General features: G+C 38.1%; 1 protein-coding gene across 10 annotated transcripts in view; it reads left to right on the forward strand.

Moving 5' to 3' along the window:
* caskin1 (CASK interacting protein 1) overlaps positions 1-24,522 on the forward strand; it is a 133,915-nt gene that overhangs the window by 30,715 nt on the left and 78,678 nt on the right. The window contains exon 1 of one of the 10 annotated variants that reach the window (XM_034309915.2): positions 17,462-18,774. The exons of the other annotated variants lie outside the window; for them this stretch is intronic. Coding sequence (XP_034165806.1) covers positions 18,744-18,774 — 31 coding nt within the window. The 5' untranslated portion in view covers positions 17,462-18,743. Of the gene's footprint in view, positions 1-17,461; positions 18,775-24,522 lie in introns of those variants that run through there. 10 annotated transcript variants of the gene reach the window in all.

Genomic DNA, 24,522 nt, shown 5'->3' on the forward strand with positions numbered 1-24,522 from the left:
ATTACTGCTTTTTCTACTGATACAGCTAGATTAGAGAGAAAATCTGCAAATTCATGTAGAAATTTAAAATAGGGCCAGGTTGCCTGTAAACTCTGATTATTAGAAAAGAATGAGCAGACTTCTTTTATGTGGTTCGGCCCATTATGTTAATAAAGCATACCTCAAATGAGTTAAATTTATATCCAGATTTCTGGAGCATTAGAACGGGGGGAACATTGGGACTTGAGGAACGTGAGACCTGGTAGGGCAAAAGGCCAGTGCAGTGAAATAGTGAGTATAGCTGGGAGAGATGGCGTATGTGTATGTGATGGGAAGCAGAAGAAAAGATAAAAGGGACCAAGATGAAAGACACACTGCTGTGAACTGTGTGTGACGTGATGGCTCTGAGCCAGACCTGAGAGGCAAACTTGTCTATTTTGGGCTTTATGATATAAGGGGTCCTCATACAGCTAAAAAAATGTGTCAGGCTTAAATAAATTGTTCTTGAATAATGTGGTTCAGCTAAGGAGAAAGTTGGATTAGTGTTTGATCACTGATTTAAAAAAAAAACACCACTTACAGGCATCCAGCAGGGTTGTGTGTTTACTGTGCTACATTTCTTTATTTAAACACTGATAAAGTTACAGATTTGAACAAAAGCTCCATTGTAACTGTGGGAGTAATTGTCAGCGCCAATGGCATCATCTTACTCCAAATAATGTGTGTGTGTGTCTGTGTGTGTGTCTGTGTGTGTGTGTTGGTAAGCGTGGGATAGGGTGTGAGGTAACAAAGTAAAATAGTGTATTATAGTAAACTGGAAGTGTTTACAGCTGTAGTCTATAGGTTTGATAGTTTGCATGCTATTATATATTATTTAATCAGTTGCCAGACTCTAACACAAAATTGTCCTAATCTGATTATTATTCAAGACTCACACTGTTGTACATGGCACATGCACTGCTGTTATTCTGAACTTCTTTTTCTTTTCCGTGATAAGTGCAGCCTGTAGATAAGCGCATAATGTAGAGACTTTTTTCCTTGTATATAATTTCAGTAAGAGATGTTCTTTTGGGTTTTTGATTTTCATAAACTTTATACTTTCTAAAATGTTTCAGATGATTCAATTTATCTTTATAAATACTCTATACAATAAATACTTCATCATAATAAATGTATTTAAAGTTCAAGATTAAAGTTACACATCACTATGGGATACAGTAGGAAGAATGGGAAGTGTGTGTGTGTGTGTGTGTGTGTGTGTTTTTCTTGACTTTGCGTGGTGAAATCATGAAATTAGTCAATTGGGTGTCTTCGTGTCAGACAGTAGTACAATAGAATATATTTTTAAATATTTTTTTTTAAAAAACATCAAGTATCAAGATAATATTTTTGCTGCACCACCCAGCCTTTCTAAAAAATTGCTTCCGTCTCCTTTTCTGCATCAGATGTGTGCTATTTGTGTCTTACTTGCACAGCATTTATAAAGGCTGCACTGGTAGTTTTTACTGCAGTTAGGTCCAAAAGGTCATTACCAACATTTTTATTTCACTGTTTATTTCACTGTTAGTGAGTTTCAATATATATATATATATATATATATATATATATATATATATATATATATATATATATATATATATATATTTATATATGTGTGTGTGTGTATACATAAAATGTCTTAAAATACCAAATACATATATATATATATATATATAAAATGTCTTAAAGCTCAGTAAACTGCAACAACCAACGCTGCAGTAAGAAAGGCCTAGCGAGGTAGATGAGGAAAAAATGTCTAGGTGAGTGAAAATAAAAGCTCTTACCTAGGATATTGTTCTTGAATATCAGCCATAATATATTGCTCCTTAGCCACAAGGCATTCTGATGCAAGAAATACAATAAAACACACTTTACTTAGAACTATAAAGAAACGCTTTTCTTTCTTTAAGTGGAACAAAATGCGCTCTTCTCCATCCAAAGTACTCGATCCAACGTAACTAATGTAACTAGCTAATGCGCGTCCTGTAAAATCAACTAGCTAACGTTATTAAAAACAAACCTAGTAGTGAGTGTGAATATGAACATGCACGTGTGTAGTTTTTCATGGCCACATTTTAAAACATAAACAGAGCTAAATATGATGTTCCACGATCCCTCTGATTGATTAGTACTAAGTAGGTTACTTAGTATCAGTATCAGTGATCAGTATCTACAGGAACCAAACGTCATGTACTCATACTCAGGCTGACAAATGGGTGTCAATGCATCCCTAATTTAAACATTTTCTAGAGATAGAATTGTGAAAATATATCTCAAGTGCAATTTAATTATAGTTAAATGCTACAAAAATTGCTACCAAAACAGGAACAGAAGTGTATGGGCCTGTCAGATTGTATAATGAATGCTAGTGGCTTTTCCCTGGGAACATAAACAACCAGTGGTGGAAAAAAGGGGTAGGAACGACAGTGTGTACCAGTTCCACTATGTTTTTGCACAAGTTGTGAGTCAGGAACTTTGGAGAGTAGGAGCGTAGAGCTTTTGGCAAGGTTCAAAATGGTAAAAATTATGGTTTTTGTGCACTTCAGTACTGCCTCACCATTCCCAGGTAGCTTTTATTAGTATTAGATACATAGTATTGCAAGCAGAACACAGTTGAATCAATGATGAGTTTACCACAGAAGCTACAGATGGTAATACGTAGCTTAGAGTCTTGTTGCTGTGAGTGGATGTTTAGTAGCAAGGATGAGGAGTTAGACTACAACATGTCGGACTTGCGGAACCTAATGTTATCTGCTTTGTCAGCCCTGTGGCTGTCAGAGGCCCCTGGGGGTCAATGTCCTGAAAATGGTGTTTAATCAGGAGCTGCTGATGCAGCATTATAGTGGCTAATCACATGGTCGTTATGTCTTTCCGGCTCTCAAACCCTCATTACTGCAGGGCAGACATCCAGTGTCTCAGTCTCTCTCTCTCTGTCTCTCTCTCTCTCTCTCTGTCTTTCTCTCTCTCTCTCTCTCTCATTTGTAATTGTTGGGAAGTTAAAATTTTTCTTATCCAGTCATGGTGGTTCACTTGTTCTGTCTGTTTTTTCCCGACAAATGTTGATGTTGGCTGGAGAATGTTTGTGTGTTTTGGTAAATGTTGGTAATTGATGGAAAATGTTGGTGTTTTGGCAGAGGTTTCTCTGATAAGCAACAGATATTGCTGTTTTTCTGATAGAGATATTGTTGGTTTTTGATGGTTGATTTGTGTTGGAAAATGCTGTTTATTAATGTTTGATGGAGAATGCTGTTGGTTGCAGTAGAATGTTTGTTGGTGTCTGATGGACAATATTGGCATTTGAGGGAAAATGATTGATGAAGAATGCTGGTGTTTAGTGTAAAGTATGTTGGTGTTTGATGGAGAATGTTGGTGTTTGAGGTGTTTAAGGGAAAATGTTGGTGTTTGATGTGTTTGATGGAAAATGTTGGTGTTTGATGAAGAGTGTTGGTGTTTGATGGAAAATGTTGGTGTTTGATGGAGAGTGTTGGTGTTTGATGGAAAATGTTGGTGTTTGATGGAGAGTGTTGTTTGATGGAGAGTGTTTGTGTTTGGGGGAGTGCTGGTGTTTGATGGAGAATGTTGGTGTTTGATGGAAAATGTTGGTGTTTGATGGAGAGTGTTTGTGTTTGGGGGAGTGCTGGTGTTTGATGGAGAATGTTTGTGTTTTATGGAAAATATTGGTGTTTTAGGGAAAATGTTGGTGTTGGATGGAAATGTTGGTGTTTGCATTAGAGTGTTGGAGAATGTAGTTTATTGATGTTTGATGGAGAATGTTGGTGTCCGAGCAAAAATGTTGGTGTTTGAGGTACAATGTTGGAGCATGATGGAGGTACGATGTTGGAGCGTGATGGAGAATGTTGGTGTTTGAGGGGAAAATGTTGGTGTTTGAGGGAAAATGTTGGTGCTTGATGGAGAATGATGTTGTTTGATGGAAAGTGTTTGATTGAAAATGTTGGTGTTTCATGGGAACCCATGATGGTATTTCATGGTTTCATGGTGTTTGATGGAGAATACTGGTGTTTCTTGGAGAATGCTGGTGGTTAATGGAAAACTTTGGTGTTTGATGGAGAATGTTGGTGTCTGAGGGGAAATGTTGGTGATTAATGGAGAATGTTAACGTTTTGGGAAATGTTATTGATTGATGGGGAATGTTGGTGTTCTGAGGGAAATTTTTTGCAGTTTTAATGGAGAATGTTGGTATTTGAGGGAAAACATTGGTGTACCATGTAGTGTACACTACACTTTAGTGTTATAATCAAATATATTATTGTACGCCAGGCATTTTCTAGAAAGAATAGTAGAGAATATTATGACAGCCTAGGCTGTACTGCAGTAGGTCAGTGTCCAATCAATACAGCATACCCACATGCATAGAGGTTTTTAAAGATGGGGCATAGTCAGTAGGGTAGGTGGTTTGAGACAAGTCCATAGTGGACTGATGATAGTAAAATGTTGGTCTGATGGTGTTTATGTGACAGAATGATGAACAAATTTTAGTGAACTCAATCCATTACTAGACACTCATTCTGTTTCCTAGAATAGTGAGTAGAGAGACATTTGGAACACAGCCGTGAAGCTGCTCTTCTTCCCTGCTGGAGCTGATTAGCCTCTGGAAGAGTGTCAAGAACAGACCACTTTCAGTGCCAGTAGTCAGATTTTCTGCACCTGTTTCTATGTAAATGTTAAATTTGTGCACCCCTAAATTTCACAATAACGTGTATTTGTGTGTGAGGTGTGAAAGTCGTGATGTGTATAAAGAGAGGATGTGATAAAGGGAATGGAAATAGAGTGTATGGAATTCATTATAACACAGTGTGTGTTTCAGTGTACCCGTTCCAAACTCCATATTAGTGTACTAAATAGTGCATCAAATAAAATGCATTACTTTACCGTTAGCAAGTGGTGTTAAGTGGTGAGTTAAATGTTTAGCAGCCACAAGACATCTTTTTGTGTTTGAGAGGAAAGCAAACTGAGTGGAGTGTGTATGTGTGTGTGTGTGTGTGTGTGCACATGCTTTTTTATTTGCGTGTATGTGTGATTAAGGAAAGAGATGCAGCAGCTCACATTGAGAGACCGACCAACATCAGCCATCTCCACTGATTCCTCAGCTGCGTGCACACGCACACACACACACACACACACACACTCACACACACACACACACACACACACACACACATTTACTGGAACCTCCCAAAATAGCTCAGTAGCTCTGTTGAGGCCATGAGCTGGCTATGCTTCACACAATACTGCCAGTGTGTGTGTGTTCTGGTTTTTTTTTTTTTTTTTTTTTTTTTTTGGTAAAATGACCCATTTTACAGTTTTGCTAAAGGGTGGGACAATAGTAAATGAGATTTGGATCATGTTGGATTTTTCCAACATGAAACTTTAGTGCCACTCCACACAGCTCAAGTTTGGCTCAGTAGTATGAGAGTGAGGAATTGTACGTCTGGACCTTCTGACTGGTTCTGGTTAAGGGGTTATCTCAATGAAACCATTTAACGCTAGAACTCAATTTAACTCCATGTAGCACAGTCTAATTGCATTCTCTAGAACTTTGTTTTATGTTCAGCTACTCAAACTTCGTCAACCTCCATTCCTATCTATTTGCATTTCTCCTGCATTTAAATTCTGTAAACTCCATTTAATTTCATACCACCAAATCCATCTTTGTTTAACTTTTTTTTGTTCATCTTAATAGAGCAGGTGAACAATGACTGTAATCCACTGAATCATTAACAGGCAAAGAAACAGTGTTTAATCATAACTCATCCAGTAGAGTTAGAAAGTGTGATTTATTATTTATAGACCTGAACTACCAGTTGCAAGGATAGATTAATTTTAGACACTCACACACGCACATGGCTTTAATTAAGTGTTAGTGATTTATTTATTCTATTTCTCGAACAGGAGAATTGTCAATGTCAAGTGAGCTGAGTCAATATCAAGTGCTCACAGAAATAGATTGAAAATATGGAAGGATGCTCATACTCCTTTGTCTCAATGTTAATTCACAGATTAAGAATGAATCAGTATATTTAATAAATATATTTCTTAATAAAGGCACATCTTTTTTCCATGCATTTTCTCTCCAAATTGATCGCCTGATCGTTCCCACCCACTAGCCAGCTCTCCCCATCGTGCATCACCTTCCCGCTGGGGAAGGTGAATGCTAATGCGAGCTTCCTCCAAGACATATAAAGCCAGCCTACTGCATCTTTTCCAACTGCTGCTCAGACAGCATCACAGGGCAGCATAACAAACTCGGAGGAAAACGCTATCTACCCTCTTCCACATACATGAAGTCACAGGTGCCTGTGATTGGCTAGTGTCGTTGAGATTGAAAGGGAAGAGAGTGTATCCTTCCATTCCTCCAATTTTGCTTCCTTGGCTCCTGGCCATGGATACCTGCGTGGCATCATTGGGATTTGAACTCATGATCTCCTGACGATAAAATCAAAATCAGATGGGGTTATGATTTGAAATTTTCCAGACATGATAATGATAAGCTTGCCTAAAAATATCACAGCATCACAGTACCAAATTCCTTACATCGTAAATATTTGTCAATTTCTCGCAACTTATGAGCTGAAAAAGATAGTGACTGCAGGGAGATGCAGTTAGTGTTCTGCTCTGCTTCACCAAAAATTGATAGTTGTTTCGTTTATGTATGCTCAGCAATGCTATGTTCTTCTGTGTGTTTGATAAACATAGTCTATGATAAAATTCTGAACGTGCTAGGAGAGGTAGCAAAGGTAGCAATGTAACATGTTTACATCAGTAGCAAATTACACAGCCAAAGTGTTTGCAGTGCAGTCATGTCCCCTGCTCTGTCAAATTGAGGTTGCTGTAGTATGAAGCTGTAGTATGATGCTGTAGTATGATGCTGTGGTATGATGATGTGATATGATGGTGTAGTATGAAGCTGTAGTATGATGCTGTGATATGATGCTGTAGTATTATGATGCAGTATGATGCTGTGATATGATGCTGTAGTATTATGATGCAGTATGAGGGTGTAGTATGATGCTGTAGTATGATGCTGTAGTATGATGGTGTAGTATGATGCTGTGATATGATGGTGTAGTATGATGCTGTGATATGATGCTGTGGTATGATGGTGTAGTATGATGCTGTGATATAATGCTGTAGTATGATGGTATATTATGATGCTGTAGTATGATGGTGTAGTATGATGCTGTGGTACAATGGTGTGGTATGATGGTGTGGTATGATGCTGCAGTATGATGCTGTGGTATGATGGTGTAGTATGATGCTGTGATATGATGCTGTGGTATGATGGTGTAGTATGATGCTGTGATATAATGCTGTGGTATGATGGTATATTATGATGCTGTAGTATGATGGTGTAGTATGATGCTGTGATATGATGGTGTAGTATGATGCTGTAGTATGATGGTATAGTATGATGGTGTAGTATAATGCTGTAGTATGATGGTATAGTATGGTGGTGTAGTATGATGCTGTAGTATGATGGTGTAGTATGATGGTATATTATGATGCTGTAGTATGATGGTGTAGTATGATGCTGTGATATGATGGTATAGTATGATGGTGTAGTATAATGCTGTAGTATGATGGTATAGTATGATGGTGTAGTATAATGCTGTAGTATGATGGTATAGTATGATGGTGTAGTATGATGGTGTAGTATAATGCTGTAGTATGATGGTATAGTATGATGGTGTAGTATGATGGTGTAGTATGATGGTATAGTATGATGCTGTAGTATGATGCTGTAGTATGATGCTGTAGTATGATGCTGTGATATGATGCTGTAGTATGATGGTGTAGTATGATGCTGTGATATGATGCTGTAGCATGATGCTGTAGTATGATGCTGTGATATAATGCTGTAGTATGATGGTATATTATGAAGCTGTAGTATGATGGTGTAGTATGATGCTGTGATATGATGGTGTAGTATGATGCTGTGATATGATGCTGTGGTATGATGCTGTAGTATGATGGTATATTATGATGCTGTAGTATGATGGTGTAGTATGATGGTGTAGTATGATGGTGTAGTATGATGGTATAGTATGATGGTGTGGTATGATGGTGTAGTATGATGCTGTGATATGATGGTGTAGTATGATGCTGTAGTATGATGGTGTAGTATGATGGTGTAGTATGATGCTGTGATATGATGCTGTAGTATGATGCTGTAGTATGATGCTGTGATATAATGCTGTAGTATGATGGTATATTATGATGCTGTAGTATGATGGTGTAGTATGATGCTGTAGTATGATGGTGTAGTATGATGCTGTGATATGATGGTGTAGTATGATGCTGTGATATGATGCTGTGGTATGATGCTGTAGTATGATGGTATATTATGATGCTGTAGTATGATGGTGTAGTATGATGGTGTAGTATGATGGTATAGTATGATGGTGTGGTATGATGGTGTAGTATGATGCTGTGATATGATGCTGTGGTATGATACTGTAGTATGATGCTGTAGTATGATGCTGTAGTATGAAGCTGTAGTATGATGCTGTAGTATGATGGTGTAGTATGATGCTGTGATATGATGGTGTAGTATGATGCTGTGGTATGATGGTGTAGTATGAAGCTGTGGTATGATGGTGTAGTATGATACTGTGGTATGATGGTGTAGTATGATACTGTGGTATGATGGTGTAGTATGATGCTGTAGTATGATGGTGTAGTATGATGCTGTAGTATGATGGTATAGTATGATGCTGTAGTATGATGGTGTAGTATGATGCTGTGATATGATGCTGTGATATGATGCTGTAGTATGATGGTATAGTATGATGCTGTAGTATTATGGTGTAGTATGATGGTGTAGTATGATGGTATAGTATGATGCTGTAGTATTATGGTGTAGTATGATGGTGTAGTATGATGGTGTAGTATGATGGTGTAGTATGAAGCTGTAGTATGAAGCTGTAGTATGAAGCTGTAGTATGATGGTGTAGTATGATGCTGTGATATGATGCTGTAGTATGATACTGTGGTATGATGGTGTAGTATGATGCTGTAGTATGATGCTGCGGTATGATGGTGTGATATGATACTGTGGTATGATGGTGTAGTATGATGCTGTGATATGATGCTATGGTATGATGCTGTAGTATGATGGTGTAGTATGATGATACAGTATGATGGTGTAGTATGATGCTATAGTATGATGGTGTAGTATGAAGCTGTAGTATGATGCTGTGGTATGATGAATGTAGTATGATACTGTAGTACAATGGTGTGGTATGATGCTGTAGTATGATGCTGTGATACGATGCTGTGGTATGATGGTGTAGTATGATGGTGTAGTATGAAGCTGTAGTATGATGATGTGGTATGATGCTGTAGTATGATGGTGTAGTATGATGGTGTAGTATGATGCTGTGGTATGATACTGTAGTATGAAGCTGTAGTATGATGGTGTAGTATGATGGTGTAGTATGATGCTGTGGTATGATGGTGTAGTATGATGCTGTAGTATGATGATACAGTATGATGGTGTGATATGATGCTGTAGTATGATGGTGTAGTATGATGCTGTGGTGTGATGGTGTAGTATGATGGTGTAGTATGATGCTGTAGTATGAAGCTGTAGTATGATGCTGTAGTTGATGGTGTGATATGATGCTGTAGTATGATGGTGTAGTATGATGCTGTGGTATGATGGTGTGGTATGATGGTGTAGTATGATGCTATAGTATGATGGTGTAGTATGAAGCTGTAGTATGATGCTGTGGTATGATGAATGTAGTATGATACTGTAGTACAATGGTGTGGTATGATGCTGTGGTATGATGCTGTAGTATGATGGTGTAGTATGATGGTGTAGTATGATGGTGTAGTATGATGCTGTGGTATGATTCTGTAGTATGATGGTGTAGTATGATGCTGTGGTATGATGGTGTAGTATGATGCTGTAGTATGATGATACAGTATGATGGTGTGATATGATGCTGTAGTATGATGGTGTATTATGATGCTGTGGTATGATGTTGTGGTGTGATGGTGTAGTATGATGGTGTAGTATGATGCTGTAGTATGAAGCTGTAGTATGATGCTGTAGTTGATGGTGTGATATGATGCTGTAGTATGATGGTGTAGTATGATGGTGTAGTATGATGCTGTGGTATGATGGTGTGGTATGATGGTGTAGTATGATTGCTGTGATATGAAGCTGTAGTATGATGCTGTAGTATGATGCTGTGATATGATGCTGTAGTATGATGGTGTGGTATGATGGTGTAGTATGATGCTGTGGTATGATGGTGTGGTATGATGGTGTAGTATGATGCTGTGATATGAAGCTGTAGTATGATGCTGTAGTATGATGGTGTAGTATGATGCTGTAGTATGATGCTGTGATATGATGCTGTAGTATGATGGTGTAGTATGATGGTGTGGTATGATGGTGTGGTATGATGGTGTAGTATGATGCTGTGGTACAATGGTGTGGTATGATGCTGTGGTATGATGCTGTAGTATGATGCTGTGATACGATGCTGTGGTATGATGGTGTAGTATGATGGTGTAGTATGAAGCTGTAGTATGATGCTGTGGTATGATGATGTGGTATGATGCTGTAGTATGATGGTGTAGTATGATGGTATAGTATGATGGTGTAGTATGATGCTGTAGTATGAAGCTGTAGTATGATGGTGTGATATGAAGCTGTAGTATGAAGCTGTAGTATGATGCTGTAGTATGAAGCTGTAGTATGATGGTGTAGTATGATGGTGTGGTATGAAGCTGTAGTATGATGCTGTAGTATGATGGTGTGGTATGAAGCTGTAGTATGATGCTGTAGTATGATGATACAGTATGATGGTGTGATATGATGCTGTAGTATGATGGTGTATTATGATGCTGTGATATGATGCTGTAGTATGATGCTGTAGTATGATGCTGTAGTATGATGGTGTAGTATGATGGTGTAGTATGATGCTGTAATATGATGGTGTAGTATGATGCTGTAGTCTGAAGCTGTAGTATGATGGTGTAGTATGATGGTGTGGTATGATGGTGTAGTATGATGGTGTAGTATGATGGTGTAGTATGATGGTGTAGTATGATGATACAGTATGATGGTGTAGTATGATGGTGTGGTATGATGCTGTAGTATGATGCTGTAGTATGAAGCTGTAATATGATGCTGTAGTATGATAGTGTAATATGATGCTGTGATATGATGCTGTAGTATGATGGTGTAGTATGATGGTGTAGTATGATGGTGTGGTATGATGGTGTAGTATGATGCTGTGATATGATGAATGTAGTATGATACTGTAGTACAATGGTGTGATATGATGGTGTAGTATGATGATACAGTATGATGGTGTAGTATGATGCTGTAGTATGATGGTGTAGTATGATGATACAGTATGATGGTGTAGTATGATGGTGTAGTATGATGATACAGTATGATGGTGTAGTATGATGGTGTAGTATGATGGTGTAGTATGATGGTGTGGTATGATGGTGTAGTATGATGGTGTAGTATGATGGTGTAGTATGATGATACAGTATGATGCTGTAGTATGATGGTGTAGTATGATGGTGTAGTATGATGATACAGTATGATGGTGTAGTATGATGGTGTAGTATGATGATACAGTATGATGGTGTCGTATGAAGCTGTAGTATGATGATACAGCATGATGGTGTAGTATGAAGCTGTAGTATGATGCTGTGGTATGATGGTGTAGTATGATGGTGTAGTATGATGATACAGTATGATGGTGTAGTATGATGGTGTAGTATGAAGCTGTAGTATGATGCTGTGGTATGATGGTGTAGTATGATGGTGTAGTATGATGATACAGTATGATGGTGTAGTATGATGGTGTAGTATGGGGAGTCTAGAGGGAAATCCAACCTACATTTCTGGGGAGTCACATCCAGACACAAAAGGGATCAGAACCACTGGAGTAAGGACTTCACCCTGAAACGCTGACATTATATAACCCTAGGATCAACTAAGAACAATGCTGTATTAGTGCTTTATATCTTGGTACACGAGCACTATGTAGCTTCTCGTGTGTGTGTGTGTGTGTGTGTATGTGTGTGTATGTGTGTGTGCGCGGATAGACGAGCTGCTGAATGCAGTGTGTGCGTAGATACTGTATGACAGGAAGTTTTCCGTCTGCCTCTCTCTGCTCTGTATCACAGAGGAGCCGGGATGTAATTACATCCTTTTTTTTTTATTGAGGTTTGTCTGAGAATAGAGCTGGTTATCTTAGCGTCACATAGCACTACATCTGTGTATGCATTATGTTAATGCTTTACAGCTGCGAAATGTTGAATGCAATAAACGGATGTGCGAATCATTCTTCTGTAGGCAAGACATATACAGTATATCTGAACTAATTTGATGAACATATATTTGGTTGGCCGTGTGGAACTGAAACGTCCTTTGGCCAATATCAGGTCAATGTATAATAAAAATCTGCTTGAGCCTGTAGGGCAAGTGTGCACATAATTGAAAAAAAGAGGAGTGATATAAAGAAATAATAATTGAAAATGCAGCAAATATAAGGGTTTTTCATTTTCCTCCCACTTTCCAAAAACATGCTGGTAGCTGGATGATAAATTGCTCCTAAGTGTGAATGAGTGTGTATGTGTATGTGTGTGTGTGTGTGTATACATGGTGCTCCCATAGAGGGTGTATTCCTGCCTCACGCCCACCATTTCCGAGATTACTGAAAGTACCCTTCAATATTCAAACACTTGCCTCAGAACAGTTAATTTAGCACAAATTCTATATATCCGTACACTCTTTAACACAACACATGGAATGGGGCCACACACACACACACACACACACACACACACAGTCAAGCACTGTATCCCATTCCGTTGACATTTTGATCTCTTACTCAAACAGGATTAATATCTGTAATGAAAAGGTCGGTACTCAAAACATTAGGGTTGTGTTTTTGGAGGTTATATATATATCTATAGCACCAAGTTCCTTGGCAATTTTAATTGCAACTGTATCACTAACAAATGCAAAAAAAAAAAAACCTATGCTGAAACACTGCAGAAATACAAGGCTTGGAAAGGAGTGCAGAACAGCTGAATGTACATGCAGCGAAGCCAAATTCTAGATATATTATGGCCTGTACCCAGTCAAGTCGAGCCAGTCTTTTAAGATGATCACTTATCACACTGTAGGAGATGATCCCAAAAAAAAATCATGACCAAATTCTATAACAGACTTGTGTTCTCCATGTTAGACTACACACTAAACATCCTGCGATTAATGACTACATTCTGCGTATGTCATCAGTCAGGGCAGTCTGGGTCCTTGCTATAATCGCAGCAGTGTGTTATATCTAGAGAAAGCATTTTAAAAGGAGAAAAAGAGGAGAGTTTTGTGGCTGGGTAAAAAAGGACAATATAGAATGTCTATCCTTCAGAGTTGAATTTGAGGTAATAATGCTATATTTTCTGGCATAGTAGAGCTGCAGCTCACTGTATATGGGGCCAGGTACGTAGGCTAGTATTAAGCATTACATTTATTAATGTGAGCATTAATGATTGATTATTTTTTTTTGGCTTATTCTCTCGCGGATTTCGCCATCCTCCTATTGGTGGCTTTTAGACGACTGTCATAGCAGCAATCACTGCCAAAGACTGCCAATCTCAACTCACGACCAAACAATGGCAGTTTCACCTGTTTAGTGAACGCTAGGTCTAGCAAACGTACGCTAGATATACCGTATGTTAACGTTAAATGTTTCATTGGAAAAAAGTCATTCTTATCGTACAGTATCTTCCTAGAAGTTGAAAAAATTAGCATACAGGGACGCGGTACTGTATATAGCTGCAGAAATGTTACGAATGATGTAGGTGACATGCTATTCCATATCTCTTTAGGCTAAAAACGATGTGTACTGTATAAGGTAGGCTAATAATATGCTCTGTAGGGTAATCAGGATGTGTGGAGGCTAATAATGATTTCGATTCAATTCTCAGTTAAGGCATTGCTAGTTTCGCTAGTTATAATGCAATAAAGCACACAGGTTTACACTTTCAGATTTTGCTGTGTACACTGGGTATATGGAGTATCGCAGTGTAAGCACACTATTCGCTATACGAGAGGCTACCTCACTACGAAAGCACGCGATTCGAGGCACAAAGAGCCGGTGTGTTTGCAGGTTTTCATTCCAGCCAAGCTGGAGCCTCACCTGATTCAACTTGTTTAATCAATTAGTCTTGGTCTTCAAGCAGCTATTAGGCATGTCTCCTATTTGGCTGGAATCAAAACCTGAAGCCACACTGACTCTTTATGGAAAAGAATGATGTCCGTTAGTGTATAGTGTAAGAATAATAGTGCACAGTGTGTGATCTGAGACAGAAGATGTCAGTGTCATTTATGATCTTCACAGGTTTTTTTTTTTTTTTTTGGTTGTCTGAAATGCATGAAAACAGATTCATGAGCATCTGGGCACAATTACAGTGTGTATGTGTGTGTCTGTGTGTGTGTGTATACTCTACTCTAGCCTGTCATTATCAGTTCCATTGAACACGGATGAAGTTTGTAAGTTGTTTACAAACTCGGTTCTTTGTGGTTTCCTCCTCTTTCTTTTATTTTCCTTTCCTTTCTTCATGATTTTTTCCTCCAACTTCACCTCTAGTCTCTTTCCTCCTTTTCCTTTCTCTGTCTGTCTTTCTCTCCTGTACCCTTTCCCTTCTCTCTCTCTCTCTGTGTGGAGTACTTTATTTGTCTTTCCTGTTTGTGTCCTCCATTCCTCTCTCAGTAATCATGGTGATGTTAGTTGTGTGGAGTTGAGTGTGATTGTGAGTTGTTTGTTTAGATGTGTGTGTGTGTGTGTGTGTGTGTGTGTTTAGGCATTTATTTAAAATCTTAAAGCTGTAGAGAAATTCATCACCTCACCATATGGACACACTTTACCCTATAAATAAATCCTCTTGGAGTCAATAAGAGATGTTAATCTTTCACACTGTCTTGTAGAATCGCAATAGTGTGAACACAGGCTTAGGCTAAACCACTACTCGTTGTCATGGTAACAATCCAACCTAGTTCCATGGTATCAAGTATACTGAGTTAGAACTGGGATTAAATTTTTTGACCGGAATTAAAGATATCAGAGAATGTATATATGTATATATATATTTCTCTGTGGTCATGGTTTAAAAAAAGGATGAAATAGAATAAAGAGATTATAATAGAGCAGAACTGACCTTAGGTCATATGTGAGTGCTGTCACAAACAGAGAAGAGCACTTATACACTCTACACTTTACACACTAAAAGTAATGTAACCATCATATAGGAAGTGACTGAATGAGTCAGTGATTAATTCTCCACTGATGTTAGCATGAACAGATAGTGAGGCTTGTGTTTAAATGCCATGAGGGACTTTTAGCTCAGGTGATGAGACAGAGACTGAGGGGAAGGATGCAGATCATCATAAGTCTGAACTCATTTCCCATTGTAAACTTCTCATTCTTTCAAATTTGGCAGTGATGTTGTTTTTTCATAAGGAGATTACGTTATGAATGAGCTAGGTGAGCTATCTTTCATTGGAACTGGGATGAAGCTTTTAAATGTCTTCTGAACCAGAATTTAAAATGTTAGAACTTTTAACTCTGATTGAGAAACAGATTTCACTTCAGGAAAGTGTGCAGTTCTCAGAACTACTGTGTATGTGTGTGTGTGTGTGTGTGTGTATATATATATATAGCTATGTCCAGATTGTCCAAATTTGACCATGTGAAGGTCACATATACAGTATATCCAGAGGCGTCAAAGTCACTTCTAGCCTGGGCGACATTTTGTCATAATCTACGCATATTATGGTTGTTATATTTTCATATATTATTATAGTGTATATGCCTTTCAATGCAATTTATAAACTTTATAAATTATGTTTGTGACTCAGTTTCATAATGATTACCTACATCAACTTATTTTTTTCAACAACTTTCGTAGGCTGATACACTAGTCAGTACGTTAATCATTATATCACAGGCTTATTAATACTGTTAATGATACTATTGATATTAATGTTTCTGAAGCCTTTTTAGAAGCACATCACACACAGCAGTTATGCATCCAATGTTTTAGGGGATTTGTGGGATTCACTGAAACAATAGAACAAATAACATCTTAGCAATAAGTGAAAATATCTTTAGAAATAGTGTTGCTGTAGTAGCAGATAATTTTAAGCATTCTTTTCTAGAAAGAAGCAAAAATGATCTGCCAATAGAACGACTGTTTCAAGCTTGAAATTTAATACAGTATGTCTAGAAATATATTATATTTTATTTGTTGTAATCTTTTAGTAGAATTACTGGATAAATGTAACTATTTTCAAGATTATTTTTGTACAATAATGATTCTTATGGGTAATCTGAATAGACACTAATATGCAGTTTATTCACCATCATAATTTTGTCATGTTTTTAAGTGAAATTTATTGTAAATACAGCTGGTAGAAGTTGCCTTTCCCCATTGCTTCTGTTTTATGGACACTGCTGTATGGCATTGCTTCTCATTGAATTTCATGCAAAATGTGTATGACTGAAGAACAAAAATGCCTTGTGTAAAGTGTGTAACTGTTTGTAATTGTGTAAATTGGTACTTTCCGAAGCTGAAGCTGAAGCGAAGCTGAAACTAAGACAGGAAATGAACCCTAATTTAATTCTTCATCGTCAAAGCAGAGTGTAATTAACTTACAGGGCTCAAATAACAGGAGTTGATTTTGGCATGCGTGTGTTTGTTGTGTGTGCTGAGTGTACTGCAGAAGAGAAAAAGATGGATGGATAGATGGATGGACAGAGAAAGGGAAAAGAGATTAAAGAGATAAAAGGATTGATGATGGATGGATTACTGGGTGGATGTATATGCAGATGGGTCGCTAGGTGGACAGGCAAATGGAATGGCTGGAGGGACATGGCGATGGACGGACAAAAAGATTAATGGACAGATGGGTTGAGTGGGTTGATGGGTGGATGAATAGAGAATGATGGGTTGAATGTATGAATGGATGCATGGATGAATGGATGGAAAGACGGTTTAATGGACAGATGGATGGCTTGGTGAATGGATAGATACTGTAGATGGACAAATAGACTGATGGATGGACGATTGGAGTGATGGTCTGATGGAAAGATTGATTGTTGGTTAACGCATGGATGGACGGACGGATGGATAGATGGAATGGGTGATGAAAAGTTGGAAATAGATTGATGAATAGATGAATGGATGAATAGCTGAATGCATGAATTGGTGGACATTGGATGAATAAATGAAATGTGAAATGGATAGACAAATGAATGGATGGACCAATAAATGAATGGGTGGGAAATTTGGATAATGGTGTGATAGATGAATGAATGATTTGATCGGTGGATAGATAGATGGATGGATGAAAACTAGATAAATAGATGGAATGGGTATCTGATTGTACTGTAATGTTAGCCACTATTAAGGCTGGCCAGAACAGCATTTTACAGACTATGACTGTTTGTTGGTGTTTCTGAATAAATACCCAAATACTCATTCAACAAAATTCAAAAAAATTCATGCAATCATTTTTTGTTTCATAATTAAGCAGATTTTTGTTTGTTACATCCATTGGCAAAAACGATGTATTAATAGTGTATACCAGTTGTAGTGCAAATAAGCTGAAATCAACTGTTCATATGAAATAACAGAGTTATTTCTATTTCTAGTTGCTGTTTTTTAATCACAGAAACAGAAAGTGAGTAACTTGTACATCTACACAAACCAAGATCTACACAAACCACTACATCAGGATAGCCATGGTGAAAAAAAAACACAACCTTGTGCATCTGATTTCAATCCCCCAACATTATACCCTTTTTAAAGAAATAATACATTTAGTACTGTATTAAATTTAAATGTATTAAATGTAAAATTGTATTAAATTAACTATGATTCAGGGAGACATATCTTTAATCAATAAAATAGCACTTGTTTGAGGTCACATGATCATCTTTTGGCATCCAAGATGCCTTGCAGTTTGAACATACAGTATAGTGTACTACATAGGGAATAGTAAGAATAATGTGATTGCCTGCGTAGTGCACTTGTATAGAGAGTAGGAAGGTAAAGATGAAGCTTCTTAATAATAAACAGAGGAAATTAATACCAAAGTAATGATTGAATCCAAATGTTTGTATTTGTGTAAAGAAGCTGTGTGTGAGAGAGAGAGAGAGAGAGAGAGAGAGAGCGAGAGAGAGAAAGAAAAAGAATGAAATTCTACTGTTTACTGTTTAATCTTAAAGGCAGTAGACTGTGAGATTTAGCACTGAGATGTTACCGTGTGTGTGATTGTGTGTGTGTCCGTCTGTCTGTATTTTTTTAACTGTATAACAAATATAGCACTTCAGGGCAGTGACATTAAACACACACATACACACAAACACACACATGATGACAATGTGTTGTCCTGTCTGCCAGCAGATCCATCTAAGCCGACTGCATCTCAAGTTACATAACAGTAAGAGAGAGAGAGAGAGAGAGATGAGACAGACACCCTCTGTGTCTTGTCTGCCGTTTAGAGTAGTAATCATTACACCATTTGATGAAGTGCAGCTTTATTATTGACTGTATACCTAAAACACGGGCTTGTAATCTATGAATAAACTTAGAGAAGAGCAGCAAGGAGCTCCCTCGCCACGTCTTTTTTTCTTCACACCTGTGTTCCGACAAATTCTACTATGATTATTCCCACCTCCTGTCCTAGGACTGGTAAGTCATGTATACCCTCTACTAGTTTGTGTTTCTGTTGAGTTGATGCATCCTATCTTTAAACTGAGTATCAAGAGTCCCTCTCTGTTAACTAGTAAGGGACCATTGTCAAAGTGCACATTATTAAATGTGTGCTACAATGAATTATTACTTACATCTATATCACACCAGTTGGTCTTTGCTTCCATGCCATTTTGTAGGCTCTTGCAGTCTTTTTCGCATTTCAGTATAGAACAATTAAGGCATTAATTAAAGTTGGTTTGCCCATACATTACGTCTGATAATCCATAATTCGATGATGGTCCCTTATTAATTTATAGACAGGGTTGCCTTCTGGACATTGTACGCTGTGAAACAAGTAATAAATTTAATAAACGTTCTCATTATTATGATGCATGATGTCATAATTTTGAGATACTGAGTTGTAATTTCTTTACTGTGACCGAGTAAATGAATTTCTTTCTTCTTTAAGTGGTGGAAATCGACTTTATTAGTCCATTTGGATAATTGAGAAGACAGATTATTGAGAAGACAGCAATTTTGGGTTGTAAAATGGGTCATTGTTCTTGTGGAGGCTGTTCTGGCTGCTCATTGACTTGAGATTCTGTGATTATTCATTTACATTTAGTGCAAAACATCCGCTATATAATGTATAGTGCATTCTGTTTGATTTGAGACAGAGCCTAAATTTATCGTCTAGTAGATAAGAAATATTTTTTAGCATCTGCAAATGTGTGTGTGTGTCTCTATGTCTGTGTTGGCACACTCTTTGTTTCTTAATGAGTCCCTTGCAGCGTCATGAGCAATTGCTCAGCAGAACACAGATATGAAATATTCATCTAGCTGTGTGTGTGTGAGTGTGTGTGATTTATATAGTAAATAGTGGGTGTGGTTTGGGACACATCTATAGTAGTCTGATGACTGAGGCAGCTGTATGATGTTGTACATGAGGGAGTGAGGTTTATTCATTTATTCATCCATCCATCTTCAGTAGCCACTTTATCCTGGTCAGGGTTGCAGTAGGTCTGGAAGCTATCCTGGTTACACCGGGTGCAAGGCGGGGAAAATTCACCCCAGACGGGATGGCAGCTCGGCATTGACCTATTCGCTGGCACAGAGATTTTTAGATAACTGTCTTAAGTTCATTCACACCCACATATCCTTATTTTGTTGATTGGCTGACATCCCTGGGTCAACAAGGGTGAAGCTTAAGTTTAATTTTATACCAAGTCACCACAATAACTTACTTAACATTAGTTGGCTAGCCTCTTAATACGGAATAGCTACCGCTGGAGAACTTGTAATGTTAGCTAAGATAACTAGTTAGCTAGTTAATGTTAGTGCAGCGTTGCATTTGTTGCTAGTTTAGATTAGCTAATTATATTGTGTAATTAAAAATTGCGTTCTATGGTTTGCAGCAGCAGAAACTGAAGATTATACATCTGTGTATTTATGTAAGATATTAATAGGGTTGCCAAATCAGTGTGGCCAATTTACACAAATGTTTATGGAAACCATGTTTTAACTGTTTTGTTAAAATTTCTTATCTTACTTCAAATATTACAATGTATTTTGCAATGTTGTTGGAATTTAAAAGCTGATTATAGATTATACTTTTTTTAAATTTTGGTTTTGTGGCTATTTTTACTGATCATGGAACTTCTTTCATCATACAGACCTGGCAACCCTGGCCTCCGGAGCAGCCAGTCTCACGTATAAATGGAATTAAAAAAGACTACTAAACTTGTCAGGCAGTTGTTATTTGTATATTTGACATAGAAAAACACATTTAACACTAGAATATTTTCATTGTTTTAAATATAAATATAATGCCATATTTAACTTTAGTACAGCTGTTTAAAACAATGCCGATTTGGTGCACTGAATGAATTCAAGTGTTGTCTGAATTCAATCTTCCTCACTTCTTCCCTCCAGGAATGTATTTTTTACATTTTGGGAGACTGAGGCTGATTACTGTTCCCGCTTGACAGTCCGGAATGGTAGGCAACCCTAGCTAAGAAGTGTAAAGGATGGGAAAGTTTGCCTTAGTAATGTAAAATCATATTTAAAAAAAATAAAACATCAGTGTCTGGATGTCTGGGGCATGACAGGGGCCAAACTGCCTCTGATGAATACTGATTCTGTGTTTAACTGTGCTTTTAATTTCTCTATCAAGGATAATTTAACTCAGGAATCACAAACTGTTCTAATATCCTTGATATTAGGCACACAGTTGCTAGAGAGACAAAATATGTGCTGGTTTTGGCAGGGTTGGTGGAATCTGCCTAGACTGAAAGGAAAACAGTTCAGGAAAGTTCATAGTGTAATTGTACAGATGGTGTGCACTTTCTGACTACGACTTGACCTCTTGTATAGAGGAGCACAGATGACCTGGTTAGACAGAAAAAATTTTTGGGGTGATTCCTTAACGCTGAAAATGACTTGCTAACTCTAAACTAGCTGTGGCAGCTACTCTAAATGTGACAGCAACCTAAGTAGGGTTGGGTGGTGCAGTGCAACTCGCAACACCCAATACCCTCTTTCACAAAACACTGTTGTGCTATGCTACAGTGCAAGGGTTTTATTGACAGCTTTCAAGAGGGATTTGGGTAAGGAGCCTGGTTGTTGGCCCATCAGATAGAGATAATCACCATGAATTACAACAGCTGCCACAGCATTGTAAGGTCCTTACACATCAATAAGCTGGAATTGAGGGTGGACCATGAAGTTCTTGTTGCTGGTTCTGAGACATTACCACGTGATGGTCCACTCAGACATGTTGTGACAGCCAGCTGTATCAACCATCGGTATGTCATAGTGTTGAGTGACTCTCTGCCTTAGACAGAATCTCTTCACGTGGATCCATTTACAACTGGTCTCACAGAGAACAGCTCATCTTCTGGAGTTGTACAATGGTGTGGTGGACTTGCGGTTGAGATGGCACATTTGTCCACTGAAATGGAGTCTGCACCCAGCCCATATCTGCGAAAGGTACTATTATTCTTACCAAACCTTTCGCAGATATGGGCTGGGTGCAGACTCCATTTCAGTGGACAAATGTGCCATCTCAACCGCATGTCCACCACACCATTGTACAACTCCAGAAGCTGAGGTGCAGGAAGACCTCTTCACCAGTGCCAAGTCAACAAACTGCTGGTTATGGCTCTCCTTGGTAGAGCCAGGCAGCCCGTTGGAACTGGATGCTCTGGCCCAATACTGGCCTCACTATTTGTTATACATCTTCTTCCTCTGCTGCTGATACTTTCTGCGCATTCACTAGTTGTCAGAACATCCTGATGGCTACCTCCCTGAGCAGATTTGCTGCCCCAAATGGATTTTGAATCCCCAGATGGGTCACCTGTGTCTGTGGGTATGGCTTCTCTGTTTGATTTGCCAACTCAGAACTGTGGCCTAGCATTCCAGGACAAACTTCTGAATGTAAGCGCTTCTAGCATGTGGGCCTTGTGTGCCTTGTAAGTGGAAGCTGTTCAAATGGTATTCACGTCATCCTGAATTTGGGGGACCACTAGACAGTGGCCTGGCACCATCTACACTAAAGGTCTATCAGGCACCCATCACAGTACATGACGGCACTATAGATGGCAGTTCTCTAGGGTCTCCTAGGCTTATTACTGCCTCCCTTGCCTCCATCTGCCACAGTTTACTAGGACCTTTATGTTGGAATCTTTTAGGGGCCAGTCTTTCAAGCCTATGTACATGCCAACATGAAATGGGTATCTCAGAAAACTGCCCTTTTGCTTGCAATTACTTTAACAAAAGAGTGGGAGACTGCAAGCTCTGGCAATACGTTTGTCTGAATCTAGGGTCACCTTGTGGTTGAATCCAGGATTTATGCCCAAGGTCGTATCACCTGACTTTATGAATCAGCGTATTGATCTTGCAGCTTCCAATAAGCGTGAACCTGCAGAGAGCAATACCCTAGAGTTTTAATTAGACTGGATGGCAGCCATCTGATCCTCAGACCAGCTGTTCATCTGCCATGGAGAAAAGCTGTAGGAGGCTTCATTGGCAGACATATTCAGACTTTTTTCCCCATGAGCCCCACTTCAGTTTTTTTTCCCCAACTGCCCTGAAAACTGAGAATATCAACTATTTTGACTATTTTAGGCTGAAATATTTTGGTGGCATCCGTAATAAATATAGTTAACTGATGTTATATACTTATTTAATGATAGATGGACACACATTGATAGATTTTAGATTTTTATTTTACAGTAATGAACTGAAAAAAAACTCTATTTACCATGACAGAAAGCGAGGGTGCCATATCAGTGCATCTTTCAAGCAGAGAAAGCAGAGAGCTTAAAACACCTGTGCAATTGCATTCATCTTTCTGGATGAATATGCTGATTGGATCATCTGACATGTTTATTAGGGGGAGAAAAGAACAAGAAAAAGAGGAAGCTCCTGCACAAAATTTGTAAAGGATGGCAGAAATGGACATATGTTTATTTTTTGGTATTTTTTATCTCTATCCCTATCTCTATTTCTATATGTTTACTATGTTATGTACATTTTCCAGTAGTTCCAGCAGCTGAGCGTATTAATTCAACTTTTTAATTTAAGTAGCTTCTAAGGAGAAACTAGTGGTGTAGTACTATATTGTGTAGTAACATACACAATATATAGGTTTAATCTAATATGTTGTGTTTCTTTTTGTTGGTTGGAGCACAAGTGACTTGGCGAAGACGAACTTTTTTTTTTTCCACGCATGCGCAGATGTAGAAAATGGAAAGGGATCTGATTAGCTGTAAACACAGTCTGAGTAACCTGATTACTTGGCAAAAATCCAGGTGGCTTTATTGGATTTCCTGAAATGGATAACAGTCTTAATCAGATGTCAGATGTAAGAGTATGCTGTGTACATGATCACTTGAATTACCAGATAATTTCCAAAATCTGATATTGATTATTAGAATTTTTAGGGTTCATGTAAACACACTCAGTGTAACACACTTATGGACCAAATAAGGACCAAAGTCTCCATTCTGAACTGCACAGTTCTACAGGACTGCAAGCCTTTATGTATGGCAGATATGTACGAACACTCCACTGAGTGATACTTCATTAAGTGGCCATCTTAGGAATTGATTAGATTTAGCTAACTGACAGAAGCAAACTTATTACATTTGCTAATATTAAATGACTGATTCATAGTAATATCTCAAACTTTGGCAAAAGCTTAGCTAATTATGAAATGGAATTTGTACCTACCTCAGCAGCAGTTAATTTAGCTGTGAGCTATGAGAGAGTTAAATCCCTCTTCTTTGTCATTATTTAAGAGAAGAAACAGTATACTCCCAATGCTGCTATCGACAAGGCCGCTTCAGTACAGAAAGGTCAATGAGACGCCAATCTCTCTAGACTAAAGGAGACAGAAGTGTAGCTCAGCTCTGACCTTATCTGTGGTCACATCTCTGCTTTTAAAACTCATTTAAAATGTAAAACCCCTAAGATTACAGTCAGCCATCAAAGACCTCTGTTGGATTTCTCCTTTACAGATTGGATCAAAGAAGAGAAAGGCCTAATAGAGCTTCATACTCTTGTTACAAACGGTATTTCCAACACAGTTTGCTGACTTTAAAAAAACATATTATTTCAAAAATGTTATATTTATTATTCTATCTTTCTATTACATGACATCTATGTTAATTTCTTTTGATGGCTGGTTAGTTACTTAGCTGATTACTATGCTGGGTAAGTACCAAGCAAGCTGGATGATTAACA

The sequence above is a fragment of the Pangasianodon hypophthalmus genome, chromosome 13 (genome assembly GCF_027358585.1).
Source record: "Pangasianodon hypophthalmus isolate fPanHyp1 chromosome 13, fPanHyp1.pri, whole genome shotgun sequence".
In the NCBI taxonomy this organism is placed as follows: Eukaryota; Metazoa; Chordata; class Actinopteri; order Siluriformes; family Pangasiidae; genus Pangasianodon; species Pangasianodon hypophthalmus.